Raw genomic sequence first — 20,615 nt, forward strand, 5'->3', positions numbered from 1 at the left:
AAAAAAAAAAAAAAAAAAAAAAAAGGCAAAGCAATCAATACTGCAGAGCCGGTGTAATTTGTCTTGCCACAGAAAGCAGCTCTGTGGTATATGCTTTATGAAGCCTCCTTCAGTGTAGAAAGCTTTGAAAACAAGAAGCTGTAGGAGGAAAGCGAAGAGTAGCAAGGGACTGGGAGGAGAGGGAGGCCTTGGTGATGGTGTTTGCTGCCACACATGGGGACATGGGCATGCTCTGAGAGCGCCTTCCTGGCTTCACACCTTGAATAGATAGAGCTGTGTATCCTGAAGTGGCTCTGGAGTGCGTTGTATTTAAACTGCAGCTGCTACACATCTTTCCAAAGAACTTTGCAGTACTATGAAYGGGTAGCACTTAATAGCAGTGTAGCTTGTGAGAGCAAAGAGAATAAACGCTTGCCCTTCAAGGAACCTTGGGCGTTCCAGCACAAGCCTTTTCCACTGACAGTTGTTTCTTGAAGAAATGCAGAGGTAATTTCAGTCCCCTCAAAAGAGTAAAAGGTGCCCTGAGGTGAACAGCCCTGAGGTGAACAGCCCAAGGAGCAGCAGTGCTGCATCCAGCTTGTTAGTGGTGTCTCAGGATGGAGCTGGGCTCCTGTGGCCAGTGCTCAGCCGTGGAGGCTCCTGCCAGCGCTCAGAGTGATGCAGACTGAGCAGTCCCTGGCAGGCGAGGAAAGGGGCTGTATTTCCCGCTCCCATGTTGAAGGGGTAGATGGTTACCGCTGTATGGTGAAGGAGAGCGTGTGAGGAGCTGCAGAAATGTGCTGGCGCTAATAGAATATTTCAGTGTTACTGCAAAATTGARCAGTAGTGCCTCTAGTACAGAGCAGATGTTTTTGCACATCTTTTGTCCAGCTGGAGACGTTGCTTGTTTAGAATACAGAAAAAGTAGTGCTTCWTTTGGGGGTTTCCTTCCCTCCTTTGGAAACCAGGAATATTTTCTGCTGTAAAAAATGGAGGGCTGTACCATGCCTAAGAGATGCGAATGTGACACCATGTCAGCATGTGCACTGTACGGCCTAGACTTGGGGTGAACTGAGGAGTAAATTTTTCCAAAGTTATGCTGTAGCAGTTTCACAGTTTGAAGCTAATGAGATTTAGGTGGCACATTTCCCTTGGTTTTTCTGAAGAGGCAAAACATCATCTTCRACAAAGACTAAGAAGAAATGCAGCTTTGCTATTTCACTAATAGCTCTACAGTAAGTTTAATCTGCAGTGGAATGACTGTTATTCCGATGCTATACTGTGCTGCCTCACCTTGAAGACTGAATTTAAAGATTATATAAATAAACACCATTGAGATAGACCCACTGCTATTCTGTCCGGCACTGTATGATGATGGGGCTGTGAGTGCAGACTGGGGACAGGCCGGGTTTAACGGCCAGACCTACACTGCATTTTGGCTCTTTTCTTTTTCAGTCCTTTGTCCAGTCTTTGGCTGGACTGCAGTCCTTGTATTACTGCACATTAGAATAAAGGGTTTCCTTTCCCCATCCATTGCATATAACCTGCTGTGCTCCTTCAGGGAGCAGCCAGCAGCTGCGCCTGTACCAAAGCAAGCGGGACCAGCAGGTCGGGCGCTGCTGTCCTCTCCTCCCCTCTCCTCCCCTCCGCCAGCCAGAGGTTTGTGTGAGGGCCTCTGATGCTGTTTCCAGCGTACGAAATCCTCAGGGTCGGAATATTCAAGAGCTGATTTGAAGGAGGCTTCATCATGAAAACCCAGAATCTGTTTGCCCTAGAGCTACGTGCTTGCATGGAGCTCATTCATATTGCATGTGTTTAGGGAGTTCTCTTAGGAAATACTGGTGTAATTCACTTTCATGCCGATTCCACTGGGATTATCAAATCACTTTTGTTTTCTGCTGTATTGGAACCTTCAGTCCCTTCAGTTTATATACACTTTTCCAGTGTTCAACACTAAACAAAAGCTTTGTGCAAATAGGAACGGTAGATGTTTTTCAGAAGCTTGAGTTCAGCCATTCAATGGTAGAAAATCTCATTATTTCTGTTCGCACATGTATCTAAACTGACGTGATTGGCGAACTTTTTTTTTTCTTTGAAACAACATTTTAATTAAAAAATCAGATCAAAGACTGGTACTATTTCTCTTTTTTTTTTTTTTTTTTTTTTAATGATAAAAAAAAAAAAAAAGGGTTGTAGGTTGTGAAATACCTTCCTGGACAGATAGTGGGTTTTTTTTATAATAGCTGGTTTGGATACTTGTGGTAGCAATAGCAACCAGCAAATCTGCCATAAGAGAAGAGGCTGCTTTGAAGATGGAGGAACGAGGAGATACTGGYGTTTCCTAAGTGTGTGTATATATTGTTTCCGTAGATTTATTTTCTAGAAATGATTTCAAGGATTTTTAGGTCATATGCTTATTTTAAAAATCTAATAGTGATTTTAGGGGCTCTACACTTTTTTTTTTTTTTTAAGCCTTCCCCTCTCCTGTCAGATTTTTAGATCCATCCTGTCGATCAGTGACTTGTCAAAGAAAGGACCTTTCTGAAGGTGACCTTGGTGTCCTGCTCGAGTGATTGTGGCAGGGTAGCTGCCAGAAACTGGTCTAGGCCGGCAGCATCATCCTCTGTACTTTCCACTAGCTGGAAAAGCAGTAACTTACAGAGTAATTCTGAAGTGATTGCTACATCCCAGCTTGTCGTCCTTATGGTCTGCTGATTTTTGTCAATGAGGAGGWCTGAGTGCCTAAAAGGAGCCGGAAGAAAGTTATCTTTGTCATGCTGTTCACTTTGTAAGCTGGTGGGGTCTTAYGGGAGCATATCTAATAGGCAGCATTTCTAAAGCCAGTAACGAAGTCAAGAATAAGACGGAGAGCTGCAGTCGTTGCTTAGTTTTCCTTAGCAACACAGGTCACGGCTTAGGTGCCTCTGTCCTGACGTGAGGAGCACATGGAGACCAATACCCCGTTCTTCCATCTTGGATGCAGAACACTTGCTGCCCTTCCGGACTATTGCACACTTGGAAAGTGATAGCATTGCATATATTGCTGTTAATAATTCATCAAAATTAGAGCACAGTGGACTATTTTACAGCTGCATGTGGGTTTGTACAAAGAAAAATAGAAAATATTTATGTAGTGGGTAGATGATGTAGTAAATGGCATTTTCTTCTCAAATTTGCTTTAAGCCTTGCCCTAATGTTCAAGTGTCCTTCACTTTTAAAATGCTGTTGCTTAGGTCTGGTATAAAATGGAAAATTTGGTTGTATGTGATTGCTGAAGCAAGTATGGTTAGCATCACAACTTGCTGGTTAATCATTTTAGTATTAACTGCAATTTTCTGTTTTGGATTTTTCCTGGAAAAGTTGTATGCTCTTTATTTTTTCTGCCTTGCAAACCTAGACCAGAGCTTTCTTCAAAGTAGAAAAAACATCYTTTTTCATCTTTTTAGGGCTGTTGATGCGGGATTGGTCTCATAGTTACCCATCCTTTACCTTTACCTTTCGTTGTAAAGGTTGGTGACATTACCTGTCCTAGAGGGAACCGCGCTGTGCTCCTTTGCTGTGAGCCTGACCGTGTGCTTACAAGCAGTATGGCATTTTTAAAATGGGCTCCACTGTTAGCCTTATGATTACTGCTCTTGTGGAAGAGGGAATGCTTTTTTCCTCCACCCTAACAACAAAAAGATGGAAGAGTTTGTCTTTCTCTACAGTCATTTGTCCAGCCTAATGAAGACAGAATAGCACCGAGCTATAGAAGCTAAACCATCCCTGCCCCTGTATCACTGTGGATCTTGAAAAATCTACCAGAGACTTGACCTACTACCTTTCCAAGGGACTGTGGAGTTTCCTTTTCAATTTTCAATACATGTACTCTTTGTTGGATGCTCTCAGTGTCTGTAGAGTGGAGCCTATATGATTTCTTGTATTAAATGTTGATTTAGAGATTATTAGAGATGTTAAACAGATTATTTTTTAAGATGCCATTAATTTTTATTTCTGATTTCCTTTGTATAGTAATGTAAAACAAGCATATTTTTCATGCCCTTTTTAGTGTAGTTTTATTACAGTCATCAAATTTAGTGATTCTGTGGCCCTTTTCTTAGCTGTCATATTGTAATGACTTTGGGCCAGTATATGCTGAGTTAGCTTAGAAACTAGCTGGATAAGCAAAAGTGGTGTTATATTTTAGCAAATTTTGTTCTTATCCAACTTTGGCTCTTTTTTTTCTATTGAAGAACTAGAGCACATGGCAATGAGACCGTGATCTTGTTTTCTTTCAGTAATTGTTCTGTGTCAGGATAGTCATTTGKAGAGAGAAAACTTGGCCATAGAATGGGGAAGACCTCTCCAGGTGTAGCCGAGTGTGAAGTACTGAATATTCAGCAAGCAGATTCTTTGAGAGAAAAAGAAAAAAGGTAACATAAGAGGACGCGTGCYAAGAATATAGCATACCCAAGAGCGATCAAAATAGGGTCTCCACTGACYCTTTTGGAGGAATCCAGAAGGGGTATGATTCTTAGCACTTGAGCAGCTCATTCATCTAGGAAATTGTGTTAACACTGAGATCTTTTCAGATTACTTTTCTGTTAAAAAAAATCAGAAAACTTCAGCAAAACTTATGTCTGTTTTTGTTTTTGTTTTCTGATGACTTTGGCAGCAACTGAGGGCTGCAGAGGGTTTTGTTTCGTTTTTCATTTCGATGGTTATCATTGACCTAGAAACGCAAGTTAATAAAGTCTGCTCTCAGTGAGCTGGGAAACACAAAATCCGGTTACATAATATTGTTGGTCCTGGAAGGCACATGGATGCACGTTATTGCACATCTTTTCTTTGTAACCTTTGCTCAATTAAGCAGTGTGTTCCCTCCTCACAAGTTGGGTGTAGATCCTGCAGCCTCTCCAGGGAAGGCTGGGCTTGTAACAGCCATTCCCGTAGAGCTGAGCGGTTCTCCTTGGGCAAACAACTTTTCTATTATTTTTAATTTATTTTTAATTACTTTATTCTTTAAGAAAAAGTATATCCATGTATTCTTTACTGCAAGAAATGCATACAGTTGTGTCCTTTTATTTAAACCGTCTCTATTAAAATTCAACTTATCTCTACCATTATTATGTAGTGTCAGATTCTCTTTTAGTGCCCCAAAGAGTTCTTTCGAAGTCATTAGAAGCCATAGGTTGTTGTAAGTGGAAACTTTCCAAGAGAGGTTTCAAAATGCCTTTTTATGATTTTAGATTTTTTAAAACTACTTCAGCAAGTATCTTCTGATAAAAGCTCACCAGTGAGTATGATTTTAATACTTTCTTTTTATTCTTTATTTTACCCACACTTGGGTTCCTACAGTCCTGTAACTGCTTCTGCTGCTTGATGATGATGCTTTAGTTACCCTGTGCAGGGACGGCCAATGTATCTGGTGCAGACATGATCAATTCCTTGCCTTCCTCTTGTTTCATGAACCCTAGTGTGGCTGCTCAGGGTTGTATTCAGCAAGAGAGGGTTTGAGTGGCAGACAGCAAACAGAATTTGGAAAGACACAGTCTCTGCTCTTCACTCATCTTCAGTCCTTTTTGGCAAGCCGTCTGTCTGTGGTGTGGGATTCACCTTCCAGACCCATCTTTTGTTTAGAATCATTAAAATAAAAATCTGAAATGCTCCTATTTTATTTTTTATTGGGGCAAGCAGCTGCTTTTTCTCTATGATCTTCGCTGTCCTTTCCTTTTTGTGGTGCAGGTCATGCTGTAAGGTGGGTCTCTTCGTGCGCTGCGGGTGTCCGCATGTATCCCACTGAGCGTTGAGGACTGCTTTTCTCCTTCCCCCCTTCTGTTGCCACCTATATTGAATGGGAAATAAGAAAAAGTAAGTGCGGAGTGAAATGCACCATCTCAAATGAAATAGTCTGCRTTAGAATGCAGACTTTATCAGCGGGGTAAGAGCATTAGAGAACTGAGACTACTTCACAGAGTAGTGCCCAGAGACTGAAATACTTACTTTGAATTCGTTTTCATGTATGTTATACTAAGTAGTGTCTGAATGACACTATTTGAAACAGTGGAATGAATGAAACGTGATGAAACAGTTTTTAAACATTCCTACTTATGTCGTCTTGTTCATTCTTCAGTGCTGCATCAGCCAGCACAGGTTCAATCACAACCTTGTTTTTTGTGTCATTTTTATAAAAACCAACCTTTTCCTAGTTCTCTTAATCATCSTACTCATTCTCCTCATCCTGCTATATGCTATGGATGATTTTCCCATTTCTWTTTGTATTATAAAAATAACAGAAGTCTTTCAAGCACCTGGTGCAGAATAGAGATGACGGCGACTGAGGTGACCGAAAAGCTAGGGGAGCTGCTGATTGCCATTAAAAGCTACAATGTGTGAAACAGAGAGGAGTTACAATAACATGTGTCTTCTCTTCCTTGAAAGCATGCATGATGAAACCTGATTCAAATATGTTCTGGTTTAAGAAACATCTCATGTGTTTTCTTTGAAAATAGTTCTGCCTTCATCTGTTGGAACCATTAAGCTGATCTGCTCTTCTAATTATTCTATCCAAACCTATCAAATTAAAAAGGGGAAAAAAGAGACTGTAAACAGACAGTCCATAATCTTGGGAACCCACTTACTGTCCTTGAAACATAATTTTTAACGTTCTAACTGAATGAGGTACGTGAAAATTCATGAATGGCCAGAGTTTTTGTTGCATTGTAATTTCTCAAAAGTAGAAAAGTTCCAGCTACAAGGCATTCTCAAAAGAATTATTGGGAGGCCTTGGTTTAGAAAATTCTTTTATGAATTCAGGCAGTAAGTTAGAAAAAACATTAGCTTGAAAGAAGAAGAGTTGAGTTAATATGAGAAATCATGGACTTCTATAATGAAGAAAGGGCATGCAGATTAGATATTCCTGGTACAACCATAAATAATATATGATTTCCCAAGATGTATTAGCAGAAACCTGCAGGTTTCACAGTTACTGAACGAGGAACAAATCAAAGTGGACAGCAAATCATTGACTAATCATTGCAGTAAATGAGGGATTTATTGAATCAGGGATTCGCTGCCCTGAGAGAATCGACAGGAGATGACCAAGGGATTATATGTAGTTTGTGGATTGTTCTTTGACATCTTCAAGACGTTTGGAAGGTGTCCCTCGTATCTGCAGAGCGAATGCTCTGATGCTGCTGAGCAGCTCCTGCTTAGGCAGGTGCTCCCTTAAATATCTCAAGAGTGTGGCTGGTTGAGCCTCTRTCACTAGAAGAGTTTTTCCGGGGTCAGAAGGAGGATTTCCTGAATTAATCATTCTTGGTTAGTGTTATTAAAGGGCAGCTTTTGTGACACTGCTTCAGCATGCCAAATCTTAGGGGTTTAGTGATTTTTTTCTTCTTGAGATTCAAGAACTTCTAATTAGTGAGTCTTTAGAAAAAAATCTGTGTCCTGGCTTATGTAGGATTTAAGAGCGAATTTACCGATGTAATYGTTGAAAGGATAGGCCTTGGTAATGCCTCATGGGTCTTTCCAGGAGGCAAGTAAAACTTGCATTTGAAACCAYGGCCTAAAGTGTATTGTAATGGTGCACTTTAGGGTTGTAGTATGAAATACGGTGGTATGAACTGCAACTGAAATTGCATCAAGTCTCTTTTTGTATAACCAGTGTGTCTTTACGATGTCACTGTTTTTATTTATGTGAAGGTGCATCATGTATACTCCAAGCTCTCATTTCCAGTTTGTGTTCACATCTGCATACTTACGTATGTGGCTTTCAGGGAAAAAAAAATGCATCTATGTATTTACCTATTCAGTGGATAGCTTAGCTGTGAATTTTTGAATTCACAAGCTTCAGAAGGCACAAAATGAAGACAAACACTCTAAGTCCAAAAGCCTTTTGCTTTAACTTTTTTGTTTATTTAATCTCTGCTCAAACTTTATTGCTAATTTTCTTCTATTTTCCTCTACTCCCGTATATCTAGAGGAAATGATTCTCCAGCCAGCGCAGCTTGTGCCGTGTGCTAAGCTCTAGCAAATGCTTGAGCTGTTTTACTCCTGAGTGACAAACAAGGGGGAAGGAGGGGACATAGTCGTATAAGTCTCTGCTGAAAGAGGACTGTTTATTCTGAGTAGCCACTTGGGAGGTATTTTTTTGCAAAACTAAATAAAATTTAAAAATACATTATTGCACTTCTTGGGTATTGCATAAAAATCTTTAACACGCTAATAAAATCCAATATTACAGCCTTTATGCTCCTCACTTTTTTTTTTTTTTATGACTCATCTTTACTCTGTAGTGTTTTGTAGTTCTGATTTTTCCAATGAAATACTATTTTSAGTCCACTCAGAACTGATGAAATTTGAGCTAGGCATTAGATTAAAGTAGATTTTTTTTGTCTTTTTGAAGAGAGGTTTCTCTGGAAGGTTAAGAGTGTGCTACTAATATACTTGGTTTTCTTGCTTTATGTCTTTTCTTGTTAYTCTCTTTCTCTAGTAGGGGAAAAAGCAAACAAAATTGAAATAAATTGAGTATTGCTAAAGAGACAAAAAATGAAAGTACTTAAATCTGAGTGGTATTTCTGAAACTGTTTTGTGTGTGTGTGTCTGTAGCATATGAAAAAAAGGAATAATCTGTAATGTATGAAAGCCTGTGTTTTTTTCAAGACACTTTCTCTTATTACTAAATTATTTCAATATTCAGTATTTCACATGCAAAGTTCCTTTCATGCTAAAAGATTTCTTTGTCAAGAGTTATTAATGAGGAATAGCATGGATGATGCAGAGCTGAAGATGCCAACAGGGCGCCTATATATTTTCCAAGTCCTTAGGTTGTTCCTTGCCACGGTAGCCTTGATCTTTGTGTTGTCATCCTTGGTTTGGACAGCTCCGTGGTGGGGATGGGGGCAGAGAATTAAATCCAGGGCCACTCAGTACTTCATTAGAGAGGTGAAGCCAACCTCAGCTCTCACCGAGGTTGGGAATTGATTCAGAATCATCAGAAGAGGAGGATGAACAGGCTTTACCTGTAGGTAAGGAGGAGCCAGCTGAGGAGATCCATTGCTAACTGGTGGGATTTCTGAGCACGTTCAAAATCTTGTTGCCTCCTTTTTATTTTACACTTGGCGAATATTTAAGAAGCTGCATCGACTAAAAGAAAATAAGGGATTATTCTAAGGATTTACTTCACAACTAGTGCTGTCAAAATTGGCAAAATCTTTGAAATTAGAAGTGAYGTTTGCAGTTTAATTCTGCATCTACGGGGATTCTAATACCCAAAAGCATCAAAATAAAGAATTACGTAGACTTAATAGCGCAGCAGTGGTAATATCCTCATACCTTCCTTCTTAACCTGGAACAAATTGCTACCTAGAGAAACACTTCCAGCATTTGTAAAATATGGATGATTTTGAAGAGCTTTATTCAGATGTACGTTGTGTGAAAGCAAAATATTGATACACGCTCTGCTAATTCAACAGGCTTGTATTCCTTCAGGAATTGTGCTCTTAAGTACTCCAGTTTCTAAAACGCATAATTTATCACGGTAGGGCTTTTTTKGGATATTACATAATATTTTTTGTTTGTTCCTGCACGTGGCGTATGCTGAATCCTCCGAGGAAGAGTGAGGCTGCTCCCGCTCGCCGTGCCGGGCACAGCCTCAGCTGGGCCCTTGGACACCCCACACACCCCACATCCCACAGGGAAACAGCGGCCAGGCTTGATTCCCCCAGGCTGTCACCTCTGCAGCCCCAACAGGCCCCGCTCCCTCMGCCTCACTGCGCAGGGAAACGCTGCCGCCCCGGGTAGCTCCGTAGTGCCCTGCCGAGGCCCTCGTGGGCTCCTTGTGGTGCCCTGCCGARGCCCTTGTGGGCTTCTTGTGGYGCCCTGYCGAGGCCCTCGTGGGCTCCTCGTAGTGCCCTGCTGAGGGTTCGTGGGYTCCTCATAGTGCCCTGCTGAGGGTTCGTGGGCTCCTCATAGTGCCCTGCTGGGGGCCTCGTGGGCTCCTCGTTGTGCGCTGCTGAAGGTTCATGGCCTCCTCACAGCGCCCTGCTGAGGGTTCAAGGGCTCCTCATTGTGCCCTGCTGAGGCCTTCGTGGGCTCTCGGAGGTTTCTTGGTTTGCTTCACTGTGTCATTAGTGAAAATACTTTGAGTTTCTGGGGCAGATGCAAGAAAGAGATGGAAAAACAGTCAAAGGAGGGCGGTAGCATTTTGTTTTTTCATTCCTGCTAGAACACTTGCTTTCTGTGTGCAGGTAAGAAATCAGAAAATAATAACCTGGGCAAAAGATCAGGGAAGGATTATCTGACTTTAATCACCACCACTTTGCAGTAACTTCCTCACAATCTGGAAGGTTGTAAGGGAAAAGTCTGGTGGCAGAAATCCCATTGCTAGTTCTGCTGGATCAGTGTGGAGTTTTTCATGCTCTAGATGCTTCCTCTTCAATAAGTAAATTCAGATGATGCCCTGTTGTCACCCTAACAATTCTCAGAAATGCCTGTGAGGATCCTGTGTTGAAAAGAATCCGGTTCTTTTTGCACAAAGAAATGGCAGTTGCCCTGGAAAATCTCGAGCRAGGAAACCAGAGAAAAATAAGAATTTAGTTTCTAGAGAAAGTTTGTTCAACTTCATTTGTTTTTTGTGCATAAATAGGTCGAGTCATCCAGAGCTCCTCCTCCCCCTTCCCATTAGTACTGGCTAATGCACTTTTACACCACAGGTTGCAGTCTGAAGAACAAAAGCCTCTTTTCCTCCTTTTCCTCTAGGAAGTGTTTTCTCTAGTGGAAAGCATTCGTCTTGTTATACATAGTGTTGTGAATTCCAATAACTGACTGCTTTTGATGAGCTGCAATGGAGACTAACTGCATTTTTATCAATAAATAAACCTTATTTTTTAAAATAGAGGTAAAAAAAAAGTTGAAAAGTTTCAGCACACTATATTAATATTTAAATATCTTTTATATTCAAACTAATAGAAAGTAATACAAAATAATACATGCAAAGTGTATTCCTTTTAATCTGGGATTGATTCATACTTTTAAAACATTGTATGGAATAAAATGCTTTATAGAAAACATTATTACAGCTGATGATTCGTGAATACATTTTCTTTGTTTTCAGTAGGGTAATTATAGTTAACTCTTAAAGAAAAAGTCATAAGCACTGGGGAAGAAAATATTCTGAAATTTAATTCCAGTACCATGAAACATGTTTTTAAGAAAAAATGAAATTGCTTCTATGTACGAGGCTCAAAATATTTTAGGCTGTTTTATAGAATATCTTTTTTAATGTGTTCTCATCATCCCTGTTCTGATTACATGTGTTCTAAGTTTTAAAAATATTACTAAAAATGAAACAGAATAAGAGGCATTGTTTTCTAAGGAACGTAAAGTGCTTTTGTAATTCTCATTAGCAGTTCTGAAATTACCTTTGGAAGTTTCACTGGACCAATTTTCTCTTATGCCAGCTACCAAAAAAAAAAAAAAAAAAAACTGTTGTAGCAAACTCTGTCAGCAATCATGCTAATAACGAAATTTGTAAAGTTGTGGGTTTTTTTTTTCCCCATAAGATCAGTGTAATGTTTTCCTTTAGGTTTTAAAACACAGACCTATCATCATCATCCTTCATGTATTCACTTCTTAAAGTTAATTTTAGAAAAATCTCTACCCTATATCTCTTTCTCGACATTTCCGTTTTGTAAAATGTAAATTTTATCTTGTAGTTTGAATTMAATGTTAGCTATTACTCACCCAGCGGATAGATCTAGTCAGAGGAGCGAAAATGAGAAAAATGTTCTAATATCTGTTGTTCACAACATCAAGCTACAAATGGCCTTTATTTTTTTATTTTCTTTCTTTTTTTTTTTCCCCTTTTGCAAAAGGCTCTGAGACGTGAACTGAAGGATAAGGAACAAACCATTCTCAATGCTGTGGACCAGGCGCGGGTTTTCCTTGCTGACCAGCCCATCGAGGGGCCTGAGGAGCCAAGAAGGAGCTTACATTCAAAAACAGGTCAGAAAATGTTCCCTTCCTGTTCAGARCAGTGAAAAGGAAAGAAAAAATACTTACATGTCCCTTGTACATATTTTGTATCCCACTTGCTTGTTTAGGCTTTATCATTTTTCCTGCCATATACTGATTCCTTTCATGTCATGGGTTTGTCTCAAATCTCTTTGGAAGTACCCAAGTTTGTAATGTAGCAAGAAGGAAAACCTCTTATATTTCCTTCTTCAGTTGTCAAGGCACTGATGCTGTCAGTTGCTGACTTAATTATTTATTCATTCAATCAGAGTCCTTTCAAAAGCCATAGAAACACCCAGACCAAATGAAGGTAAAATGTTTATCACTGTTATTACAGTTTATCACTGTAAAACGCTCACTTATTAGCAGAGGTTACCATCAATAATGTAGCAAGTGCTGACAATGTACAAGAGTAAATTCTTGTTAGGCAGTTTTGTTACTGTTATTGTATGTGTATGTTTAAGCTTTGTGCTATACAGATGSCAGTAAGAACACGATGGCAGGGAAGATGATGACCACGGTAAGCTGCATAGCAATAGTGGTGAAGCAGATGGTCTGCAAGAGATACGTGAATGTCTCTTGTCCACTCACCACATTTCTGAACCAATTGTATGTAATCAGACTGGGAAGCTTCATAGATGTCTGCTAGGTTTATTTTACTTTTCCTTCTGTAGATGCGGATTTCTGTATGTTCTAGGTCCACAGTACGTGCTCTTGTTTTSAGCAGTGTATCATTTTCTGTAGAACAACAGAGTTTCAGGCCAAAAAGCCCCGTGGCATCCTCTGCTCTGCTCTTTTATGTGTCACAAGCAGTTAAATTTCACTCAGGGCTGAGTCTAGTAAATTGTTTTGTGGAAAGTTACGCCACTGATCCCCAGAAAGATGCTCCTCTGTGTTTAAAGACCTTCAGGGACAAAATTTTTCTTCTGGTTAACCATTTCCAACAAGAGTTGTGTTTGCTTTTGAAAACGTTCAGGTTTTTGTTTTTACTCTCAGGCTGTCAATAACTGGTATTGTCAGGACTAGCTATAAATATAAGTAGCTCCATTAGCTTCAGTGACATGCTCTCAGGGTTACTAAGGGTGAAAGAATCTTGCTGTAGACCATAAACTCATGGTTTGCTTTTCAGATAATGTTGTGCAGTAAACAGCACCGTAAAATGATCATCTAAACAGGTAGTTTGGGCTGCTTCTATATTATAAGCAATAACAACTTTTATTTTTAGAAATCGCAGTTGCAGGAGTGTTTAGGTGGCAGGTTAGCTACTCCGGAGACAAAAGTGTGGAAAACATCCAACTTTCCATGCAGTCCTTTCAGATACACAACASCATAAACAGTGCTGTTGTTTTGTTGCCTGTTTTGCAAGAAATAAGAGTGTGTTGGATTAAGTGTCTTGTGATTCTTGCAACATCCATCTATCTCTGTACAGAGAGTTTTCAAAATAATGGTGAAATCCTGCCACATGATTCTAGCACAGCATCAACTTGGTCTCATATAACAGTGTAATAAATTAAGACAATCTGAATAACCTTGTCACAGCCTTCTGAAAAGCACAATCACTACTTAATTGAAGAAAGCTTTACCATACTAGAACATCTCATAGCTATTCATAATATTTAAAAATAGATCTTATTATATCTTTTCAGACATCATCTTTGAAGCTTTCTCTGCTTCTTTATAAAACACACACTGCAAATTAAACTGAATCATACTGTAATTTCATCTTTGTAGCAATTGTCTGATTTCACCATATTTGCACTTGGGCTGTTAGGTAGAAAATAATTCTGTCTAGGCATAAAGTACTCAATAATTTCTTAATTTTCTCCTTATTATAGATTGACTATGGAGAATTCTCTATGTTCAGTCTTTGCTAGACTTACTTGCTGACTCTGGGTATCTTTCCTTTTTTTACCTTCTCTTCTTGCCCTTCTCCATTTTTTTTTCCAGATTTTTTTTCATACCAGGAAATTATATTGTTGCTGCAAGGCAAACAGTAAGAAAAAATTAGGAGAAAAGTAATGAGAATCATAGAATCACAGAATCCTTAAAGTTGGAAGGGACCTTTAGAAATCATCTAGTCCAACCCTCCTACGCATGCAGGGTCACCTGGAGCACAGGATTGCATCCAAGTGGGTTTGCAAGATCTCCAGAGAAGGAGATTCCACAACCTCTTTTGGCAGCCAGTTTGGAACTTGGTCATACAAGGCCTATTTAAAGGAATTTTCCATAGATACACTTTGTTACATCCCAAGAGGACAGAATATATTTGTGAGAGATCAAAAGTTACCAAGAAAGTTGTCATGAGGTAGCCTTGGTTTCATCTTCTTTCCTGGTTTGGTCTTCTACTGTATACACCATATAGTAGTTGGCATATTCAAACACTCTCTCTTTATGTCCAAGAAACTTCCTTTGGAGTTAATTTAATCATTCATCCATTTTATCTTCTGATCCCCACCCCATATTTCCTTAGGGAGCCTCATCACAAAAAATATACTTAGCCTTTTCTTGCCTTTGAACTTCAGCTACTAAATGGTGCTGACTGATAAACCACCAGGCCAGCTGCTGAATTTTATAGATGAATGGGATAAGGAAATTGGAAATGTTCCTGGTTTTAGCTTTGTTGTCACTCGTCTGTGCTATCGTAGAAAGCTTAGAGAATTGTGATTAGCTGCTTGCACATCTTTAGATCTGTGGCATAGCTAGTTGGCTTCTCAGATCCCTGAACTATTAGTGAATTTAGAGGCCATGGAAGAAGTTGGAAATAATATTTCCTATCCCTAGGGTTCAACAGATCAATGATAGAGCTTTACTGAATTTCTGTCCTTAAAATTCCATTGATGTAGTGGGGGAGTAGAGCTAATTTTTTTAGCAGATAACATAAATTGCATCCCAGCAGATTAGGCCACTACATTGATTCCCACTGAAGTAGTGAATATTTCCAGGAGTCTGCAGTATTGCTAATGTGTTTTAGTAGCTCCTACTCTTGGTAAGGCCATCAGATTCCTAGCTTTAAAAGCTCGTATTTGGTAGTGAAGATGCTAAATGCACCATTTAAAATTGAAAATTAAATCATTAAAATCATTTAAAATCAGGTATTTCTCATCTGTTATCTGCATTTACTTATAAGTGCAGAAAATCTCGTAACTCACATCTGTCTCACAGGAGAYGTATTAATATGTATCAGTGAATTACATACATGTACTTCACTTGAACTAGCAGGAATGCAACATGGTCTTCTGTACCAGGTGTAAATAAAGGTAGAACCTTTTTTTTTTTTCTTTTTAAACARTTCAGATGCCTCCCCTGATACTTTTTTTCCCTCTTAGCAAGGAAGAATCTGCAGAAACAGGCAATTTACCTTTTTCTAATGTACATACGAGGCAGCATKTCTATTGCCAGCCACGTAGGTGTATGCACACAGCTACTGCTCACTACTGGAATAATTCTTCATTTTCTACTGCTCACCGGACCGAACACTAGGTCTCTGAGTGTGAAGATTAGAGGAGGTGCATTAGAGAGCAGCAAACTCCGCCTGAGGACATAGTGGGTCATTTTATTTCTGTCTTAGACATGAGAACCTCAGGATGTGACTAGAGAAATACTCATTCTTTACCCATATGTGTGCTACGTTATGGCCTTGTTTTATTTGAACTACTGGATGCTTCCCAGGTGGAAGCCACATTCATAAACGTTAACTGTTGCCTTGTTTTAAAGCCTGCAGAAGCCCTCATAGCCTTGATGGCAAAAACTCTTCTCCGTTGCTACTAACACCACAGCTGCTTGATGGATGTCAAAGGTTAGGACCTTGTTTGTGAGAAAATTCCCTTCTTAAGCTCTAAAGCAAACAGAGCTAAATGACATTGTAGATGAGCATCAATAGAGCAAATTGGAAACTGCAGATTRTCAAACAATGTTGAGGAAATTGAGGAACTGTTGAGGAAAACATGCTGAGGAAACTTGCTTGGAGAGTTGGTGATCAATTTAAAAAAAAGTTCAGAGGAGAGTGTTTTCTTAAAATCCAGTGCGGTTAAAGCGCATCATCAAGCCAAGAAGTCTATTGCTCTGCGTGGCTTTTCTTTCTATTTTCTATTTTTGTTTTGTTTTGCAGTATAATTGATTTTTTTTTTTTTTTTTTTGGGGGGGGGGGTTGGGTTGGTTTGAAATGCCCTTAGGGGATTTAGGGGATGTGCATCTGTTTCTTTTAGTCTTTCTTCAGTCTACCTGCCATATGTGCTGTGCAAAAAAAAAAAAAAAAAAAAAAAAAAAGAGAGAGAGAGAAAAAGAAAAAGAAAATTACTGCTCTTTGGAAGAATAAAAGGCCTCTTACAATGTGTAGCTGCAGTGCTCTGAAGAGGAGCATCGAATTGCTTCCTCGGTCGCTTAGAGTTAACTAGGATGTAGTGATGATGCTACACCCATCTTCATTAGCAGGAATTGTCCCTCCATAGGAACTGGAAGAAGACTTTGTTCTTTGGTGATTCCATAACATTATTGTTATCTTCTTTTTTTTTCTCTTTTTCTTTCCTTATTATGTGTCTGTCTTTGCTTTAGGAAAGTCCTAGAGCAGTGCTAGCATCAGACTTTCCCTGTGCAAAAATGTTTTGATATTGTTTTGAATTATATCATTTATAATGTTTATAAAAGTGTTTTGTGATTATACTGATAAATTACACCGGTTRTGATGAAAAATATGCTGTTCCCAGGGTTGCTGGGAACCTAACTCTAACTTTCCAGGGACAGGTGCTATAGAAAGGCTAAATTCTCTCTCTCAAACAGAAAGTATTTTCTCTTTATTTCAGCCATTGTTTTGCATCCTTCCCACCARGGGCCATTGGGAAATGCATTATTTAAGGAATATGTGTATTTGTGAGTATTGTTCTCATTTCTCTTTGTCTGGAGACTATACTCCAGAAATAGTCTTTCTAGAAATGCCTACCTGAAGTTAATGGCTGTGGGTGTTCATTTTCCCTGCTTTTGCAATGTTGTCTTCTACAGACCAGCAGTAATTTGTCTTCTGTCCTGCAGGGACTTTCCTCCTTCACTCTTGATTTAATTATATTTATCTYCTTTCTGATTTCATTTTCTCTGTTTCGATAAAAGAAAATATGAATAGATGAAAATGCCTGTACTTTTTGTTTATTTTCACTGCATACGCAATAGATATTTGAAGTAGAGGAAAAAGGTGATGTACTGGCATGTTGCATGGTTGGGTGCTGACTGATGGCTACATTTCCAAAATAACTAATTGCTTCTTGTTCTTTACACTTCCTATTCTTTGATACTGTGACATAAGTAAGTTTTTCATTGGGTTTGTTAAAAACAAGGAACATTTTCATTGCAGCGATGCTGAAGGCTTCGTAATGTGATGATATTAGTACTTTTGATTCGTGYGCTAACACGTTTGACAGTGGGACAGTTGGACAATTTTACCTGTTTACATGCTCTGAGGCTGGACGTAGTGGTTACGCTGCCATTGCCTCCATTGTGCTTTGTCACAAAGATCTGTGGAACCAAGGAAGACAAAGTGTTTGACACAGGTAGAGAAGGAGAGGGCATTACCTCAACGCCAGTTCTACTGTGCTTTTTTAAGAATAGAGTTAAATAAATAAATAAGTAAGTAGGAAATTAGTTTAATTATGTAAACTAGAAAGGGATCACTAGCTCAGGTCAGAATTTAGGGATCAAGGAAAGTTGCTTGAAAATCAAAACTGCTAGAGCCAGGACTAGCTTAATTCATCTTCCTTCTTCTTTAGCTTTCCAAGTTATATTCAATATACGTAAGCAAATTTAGGGAGGGAAAAAAAAAAAGAAAAAGCCTATGAGCTGTAAAGTTCAGTTTTGAGAATTTTTCTTCTGAGGCAATATATCTACTAGAGACACAGGAAAACTCAATGCTTGCATCACTTTCTGACAAAAGGTGCTTATTAAAATCAAGTTGTTGCTTTACAGAAGCAGTACTTTTATTTTCCTCCTTTTTCTCCCTGACTCCAAGGTCAGTTAATATCTTTCCTCTCTGGTAAACAGATGGCCCAGTGAATATGGGCTTTTCTTACTTTCTGAGCAGCTGCTGAAGTGGAGATAATGTAATAACTGCCATTTAAAAAAGGAAGGAAGGCTGATCAATCAGAGGACCTCACAGTAAGTGGGGACAAAAAAGCATCAACCACTATGTACTGGTTTCGTTCACAGCAGAAAGGGCCTGTGTCTGTCAGTGTGTGCAGTGATGGACTGCTGAAAGAATTGCATGCTCACAGGAGACTCCTTTTTTCTGCTAAGACGCTTTTCATGCAGCCAGATACAGTTCTACCCCATGCAACCAACATCTCTGTGAATGTGATCTCAGCTTGAAAAACGCCACGTGTTGGATAGATGCTGAATGGTTTTATAGCTTGTGACAAACTCTGTGGGGCTCTAGGTCCACAGCAAAGTCTTTTTAGGCAAATTTGCAAGCATGCTCAATGTTTTTGTAAAACAGAGCAATCTTGCAATGAATTTATATTTTTCAAATAAAATATGCAGCAGGTACCCTTGCACAGTGATATTGATTTGACAAATGTACCTCAAATATCTTTCCACAAATAAAGAACATGCGTGTTTTCTTCTCTGTTCTGTTTGGATTCTTGTATCACTCAAGTTGAGCCCAGTTTTCCCTCCTAAAGAAATAAACAGTCTGTCAAGTGCTGACTTGTTTTAGCTGGCCAGACAAATAAAACCAGGTCATCCTTCYCCTTGTGTCTCCCTGTTTACTGCTGCAGCCACTTGTTTGTTTTTATTACTTCTATCTCATTAAGGGAGAGAGAAGAAGTCGTTGAGTTTAATGTGTTGAGTTTTGGAAGAAGATGTTCAGCCCTTACTAAAGGTTTTAGATGCTCCTTGTCAAGAGACTGATCACCTTAAATGACCTGTTAGTCGTCCGGTTTAGAACTATTAAAACCTTCTAACTTGCTAGTCCTGTGGGCAAAGCTGTTAGTTCTGGGGTCTGGTATGAGGTAAAGGATGACGAAGTACACGACATTTGATGAAAATTGCCAGAGTGCAGTTTGCATGTGTGCAGTGTTTACTTGCACAGAAAACGGTGTTTCATAGAATCAYAGAATGCCCAAGGTTGGAAGGGACCTCAGAGGTCATCGAGTCCAACCCCCCTGCTCACGCAGGGTCACCTAGAGCACGTGGCACAGGGCTGCGTCCAAGCGGGTTTTTAATATCTCCAAGGAAGGAGACTCCACAACCTCYCTGGGCAGCCTGTGCCAGGGCTCTGGCACCCTCACTGTCAAGAAGTGTTTTCTCAAGTTCCTGTGGAACTTTTGGTTCCTCAGCTTGTGGCCGTTTCCTCTAGTCCTATCACTGKCCACCACTGAAAAGAGGCCGCCCCCCTCCTCCTCACTGCCTCCCTTGAGGTATTTATAGACACTGATCAGGTCCCCCCTCAGCCTCCTCTTCTCCAGGCTGAACAGGCCCAGCTCCCTCAGCCTTTGCTCAYAGGGCAGATGTTCCAGGCCCCTGATCATCCTGGTAGCCCTGCGCTGGACTCTCTCCAGCAGCTCCACATCCCTCTCGTCCTGGGGAGCCCAGTTTCTGTTGCCCTTGTGCAAGGTCAGCACCCCGTTCCTTGTGCAGAGCTTTCCGTGCCAGCCGTGCTCCCCACGCAGCGCCGCGCAGCTGTGGCGCTCGCGCCTCGGCCGGGYGAGTGGCGCGCGGCGCTGCGGCTCTGCTCCCACACCGGCCTGGCCTGGCTTGGCCTCGCCTTCCGAACAGCGTGCTGGGGTTCATACCCGCGAGTCATTCCAAAATGAAATCCAGTGGCAGCTTCATTGGTATCGCTACAATTTGTAGTTCTTTGTCTAAAAAAAAATCGTTCTTATCTGTAAGAGCTTTTTTCCCCACAATTTAAGCTTTTTTTTTTTTTTAAAAAAAAAGAATCTGCAAATTTTTGGCAAGCTTAGGGCAAAGATCATCCCAGAGCTCTAATGTTTTGTAGTATTGTTTATCATATTGTGAATTGCTGGAATTCAAGAGACATGGCACGATTTATCATAGCCCATCTTTGGTCTTAATGTTCRTTCCAGTCTGTCAGTGTCACAAATTGTTTTATTTTCGTAGCTCTGTGTTCCCGAGCTACCTGCACAATTTAGATTCCCCTGCATCCAGTTAAGCCTCACAGCTTTGTGTCAAGAGCTGTTTCTCCTCGATTCCTCTCCTGAAGCCTCCTCTTGTCTTGGGGTGTCCCTGAGCGTGGCTACCGTCAGCGAGCACAGGGCATATCAGTAGCTTTTTTGAGAGAACTTTTCCAATTCTAGCTCTCAAAACGTGCTCTATAACTTCCAACCTAGGTGTTTGTTGGTATCTTCTTGGGGCTGTTTGCTCATGTTGATGGCTCTTGCCTCCCRTTCCCATCTGGTTACCACAGGCAAAACTTATTCTCTTAACTAACTGCCTTCCTAACAAGTTGTTTTGTGCCTTCATGCAGCATTTGTATCCTKAAAAAAAAAAAATCCAAACCCATTTTAGCATCTTGCTACACACCTCCAACTAAAGTATAAAATAGGTATGGATTACTTTTTTTTCTCCTCAGCTTACTTCCAGAGTCTGTTGCTAAATACTCTGTGTGTAGTCTAGCAGGGATCAATCCTATGATGATTGAC

At 40.1% G+C, this 20,615-nt stretch overlaps 1 protein-coding gene across 1 annotated transcript in view; it reads left to right on the top strand.

Annotated features, from left to right (window-relative positions):
* The window catches only part of UTRN (utrophin), a 344,252-nt gene that overhangs the window by 242,229 nt on the left and 81,408 nt on the right, over window positions 1-20,615 (top strand). The window contains exon 53 of the mRNA XM_026044733.1: window positions 11,835-11,964. Within this exon, the coding sequence (XP_025900518.1) occupies window positions 11,835-11,964 (130 nt within the window). The remainder of the gene's footprint in view (window positions 1-11,834; window positions 11,965-20,615) is intronic.

This window comes from Nothoprocta perdicaria, unplaced genomic scaffold (genome assembly GCF_003342845.1).
Source record: "Nothoprocta perdicaria isolate Ctin4 unplaced genomic scaffold, notPer1 scaffold_38, whole genome shotgun sequence".
Lineage (NCBI taxonomy): Eukaryota > Metazoa > Chordata > Aves > Tinamiformes > Tinamidae > Nothoprocta > Nothoprocta perdicaria.